This window comes from Phaseolus vulgaris, chromosome 10 (genome assembly GCF_051622355.1).
Source record: "Phaseolus vulgaris cultivar YP4 chromosome 10, ASM5162235v1, whole genome shotgun sequence".
NCBI classification, from domain to species: Eukaryota; Viridiplantae; Streptophyta; class Magnoliopsida; order Fabales; family Fabaceae; genus Phaseolus; species Phaseolus vulgaris.
This window is the reverse complement of record NC_143507.1, coordinates 36803228-36807286: the sequence shown is the minus strand read 5'-3', so window position 1 is coordinate 36807286 and position 4059 is coordinate 36803228. Positions and strand designations below refer to the sequence as shown.

General features: G+C 25.1%; 1 protein-coding gene across 1 annotated transcript; it reads left to right on the top strand.

The window, feature by feature from the left end:
• The first annotated feature begins 3388 nt into the window (after positions 1-3388).
• On the top strand, positions 3389-4059 carry LOC137818952 (uncharacterized). Its single transcript, XM_068622618.2, has one exon. The coding sequence runs from the start codon at positions 3406-3408 to the stop codon at positions 3937-3939; it is 534 nt and encodes a 177-aa protein (XP_068478719.1). The 5' UTR covers positions 3389-3405; the 3' UTR covers positions 3940-4059.

Here is a 4059-nt window from a genome sequence, read left to right as displayed (position 1 = left end):
AAAATATATTAAATGATGAGGTTGTTATACCCCAAATGACTTTCTCGTCATCACCTACAAGAAATCGTGGTTGTCATCACTAATGATACAAGTGACAACGATAACAATCCCTTGTTATACAACATGATATGTTGATAAAAGAATAATCCAACATGTTTTCGGTAAAAGTAATAAGGGTCACTTGTTAATTCATATTAATTACAATAATATCGTTTTAAGGTAAAATAACAACCATATCACCCATTTAAAAAAAATAATAATAAAGATCCATGACACCTAATTAAAAAAATTAAATAATAAAAATTCAATTGAAAATTATATTTTTTTTAAATACTTAATATTTTTTTTATAGAACTTAATTAAAAATACTTAAATTTATGAAAAATTTGAAACTTATATTTAAAATTGTATTTAAAACTTTTACCTAATTCAATATTTTTTCAAAGGTTTTAGTCTCCTAAATTTACACACAAAAATTGAAAATTGTGCAAAAAAGCATGACAAAGGGATGCTTCACATGCAGGGCGGTGCCGACCACCAATCAATAAACTTATTTTACTTTTTCTCAAAACAATTACGTCTGAAAAATATATAAAATTTGTACTTCGTTAGAAAAAGACGGTGGCCATATAAAATTAGTGTGCTTCGTGTGATCACTTTTCCTGCTAAAGCCTAAACTAAGGTATTGTTTGTTTGATGTAATTTTTAAATTCACTCATAGTCTTATCTTTCAATACAATATTATTTTTTAAATTTTGTTTAAAATTAATTTTTAATGTCATAATTGCAATAATATTTTAATCTAAAGAATATAAAATTATTGTAAAAATACTTTCATTCACCAAGTTTAAGATATTATTCTCAAAATCATTTTTCTTCTACATATGAGATTAATATGTTCTAATCTCAAGAATTGAAATAATATATGTAAATTAATCATCGCATCTAAAATGTTATTCGCTTTAAAATTCAGAATTTTGTTATAGTTTGTTCTTAAAAAGTATATTAAAAGACTTAAAAAATATGGGATTAGATATGTTTTTTGTCTTCTAAAATTGTTTTTTTTATCTCTAATCCAAATTTTATATCTCCTAGTTACTTGTAGTAAGGAGACTATTGGGATGGATCCTTACCAGTTTTTATTTTTCACATGACAAACGAATTTATAGTGTGAACTATATTATAATATTCATGTCAACGATGAGTCAACATAAAATATTTTTAACATTATAATTCAAGTTGAGAATGTAGTTGTCACGTAAAAGAAAAACTGATGACTCATTTCAATAGTTTTTTTATTACAAATATCTAGAAAATTTAAATTTGAACTAAGAACAAAACCAATTTTTTCGTAAAAATATAGAAAAGAAAAATATATTTAACCAAAAAATATATTAAAAAGATAATTAACCTCAACTCCTATATGGAGACCTTTTTTCTCATATAACATTATTTTCACTTTTATTTCCCCATCTAGCATCCTTTTGTTTTTATTTCTCTATCTAACATTCTTTTGTTTTTATTTCCTTATCTAACACCATTTTTTTCCATAGTTTCATTTTTGTATTTTTGAAAAAAACAAGTTCTCTTAGAATTTGGTTTCTCATGGTGTTTTTAGAATTTTTTTATTTTTTGTTTAGAGCGAATGGAAAAGAAAAGAAAATATAAAATAGAATAAAAGTAAATTTAAGAATCAATAAAATAAAATAAAATAATTTTTAAAAACTTTTTTAAGTAAAAATTGTTTTGAAAATTTTAATAAAAGATGGGGAGAATAAATTTTAAATATTTATAAAATTTAAAGAAAAGGGTGCTAGAAAGAGAAATAAAAACTAAAAGGTGTTAGATGGAAAATAAAAGTGAAAATAATGCTAAGAGGAAAAAAGTCCCTACATGAAATTATTATTACAATAATTATTATATTTTAGTCCTAAGAAAAGAATCTTAAAATAATTCATGAAATTGCAATAGAAAGAGTAGGAAGGAACACGTACCAAGTGGCCACGAGTAACGACCAGCAAGTATAAGAACTATAACAATCATGTTCACACTTTCAACTCTTATTGTCAAAAGCACCTTCAACATATTACTTGACAATTACCCATGCAACTCCAAATATGAAAACACAGATGTGGGTAAAAATATCCACGACAACACAAATTCACCCATTTGTTTTAATATAAGAAATGCACTTTATATACATTGGTGGTATTATAATCAATAGAAAATTATTTTATATTTTAATATTTTATTTAGAAGATATTTAGTAACGTTAGTAAATTAACTATTAGTATATCTGATTACCATAAACTAATTTGATAAAGAAAAGAAATACTTGGTAACATACTTAAAATAGTTTATTTTATAAGTTTCTATGTTATAAGTTTTATAAGTCATAAACGACTTTAATTAGTTTGTAATTTTTACTTTATTTGTTTTTATTTTATTATCTTATATTTTTTTTTAATTATTTAGTTTTTTTATCTGTTATTATAATTTTTAATAATATAGAAATAATTAATTATAATATTATTTTAGTATTGTTGGATTATTTGTATATATTCAACAATACAAATTGAAGTAATCAATATTTAAGTACATAAAATTATATGAAAATTACAAAATTGAAAAAAAAAACTTAATATACACTATAAGAAAATCATGAAATAGAAACCAATTTTTAGAGACCAAAATAATTAGTTACAATAGTAACTAAATTTGAGACCATTTTAGAAACTAAATAAAAAATTGGTTTCTAAATTAGTTTATATTATTGTTAAATAGTTTCTAAATTGGTATCTAAAACCTTGGTTGCTAATTAGATACCAATTTAAAAACTATTTAATAATAATAAAAACTAATTTAGAAACCAATTTGTTTTTTAATTTCTAGAATAACCTCTAATTTAATTATTATTATAATTAATTATTTTAATTTTTAAAAATTGATTTCTATTTCATAATATAATTTTTTTCTAGTCATAACCGTGCACATATGGTGTGAAAACAGTTTTTGTAACATGCGAGCAAAAATTAGTGAATTCAACAACAATCCAGATATAATATATTTTAGTATTGAACTCATATTCTGATTTTAGAATTATATATAGAGAACACTTTTAATTTTCTACTTAAAAACTCACATCTTTATATTATTATTATTATTATATTTAATGCCTGACCAAAATTAAATTTCCTAGGAGTTTACATAGTCTTCTTATATGTGTGTTGGAACACTAGAAATTGATGGTCAATGTCAACCTCTGGTTCTCTATACACGCTACGTAACAAACACCCTTTTGCATTTCTTAAGACTTCTTCATATCCAAAATCTCTACTTAAATCCAATCCTTTCATCCCAAACACTACTCAAAATCATTACACTCTTTCTAAAAGTGCCATAGATATGGAGGCAAAGCAACACAAACAACTCACCTTAGAGATCACGATTATGTCGGGAGAAAACATAAGTGTGGATCGAAATTCAGTGGCAGAGATGAATGTTGTTGTTCGTGCAGAATCTTTGAATTGTTGCAGAACCAAAATGGTGAATGGAGATGATGGAGTGCATGCATGGAATGAGAAATTGTTGTTAGAGGTTCCTTCATATGCAAGATCTCTTACGTTTGAGGTCCAATGCAACAAATACAAAGAATTTCGTCCTGTTGGGGTAGCAAGGATTGCTCTTTCGGATTTACTTTTTGGAAAAAATAATAATGTTTTATCCCAAATGTTTTGTTACGGTTTGAGGAACTGGGAGGGTCGACGTAACGGGGTTATTCATTTCTGGGTGAAGGTTGTGGATAATTTATCTGCAGAAACAAAACAAGAGAAAGACATAAAGATGGTGAATTGTAGAGGAATTGAGAATGAAGTTACAGGGAGTGATGTTGTGATTGGCATTCCAGTTAATTGGTGCACCAACCAAATGGTTGTTTGAATTAATGTTGTTTTCTTATGGATCCAAAAGAAGAATGCTTGGTGGGTACAACTATAGAAGTTGGGAACAATAGATGAATGGTTTTTTAAATTAAATTTTGTGTGATTGTAAGTAATGGAA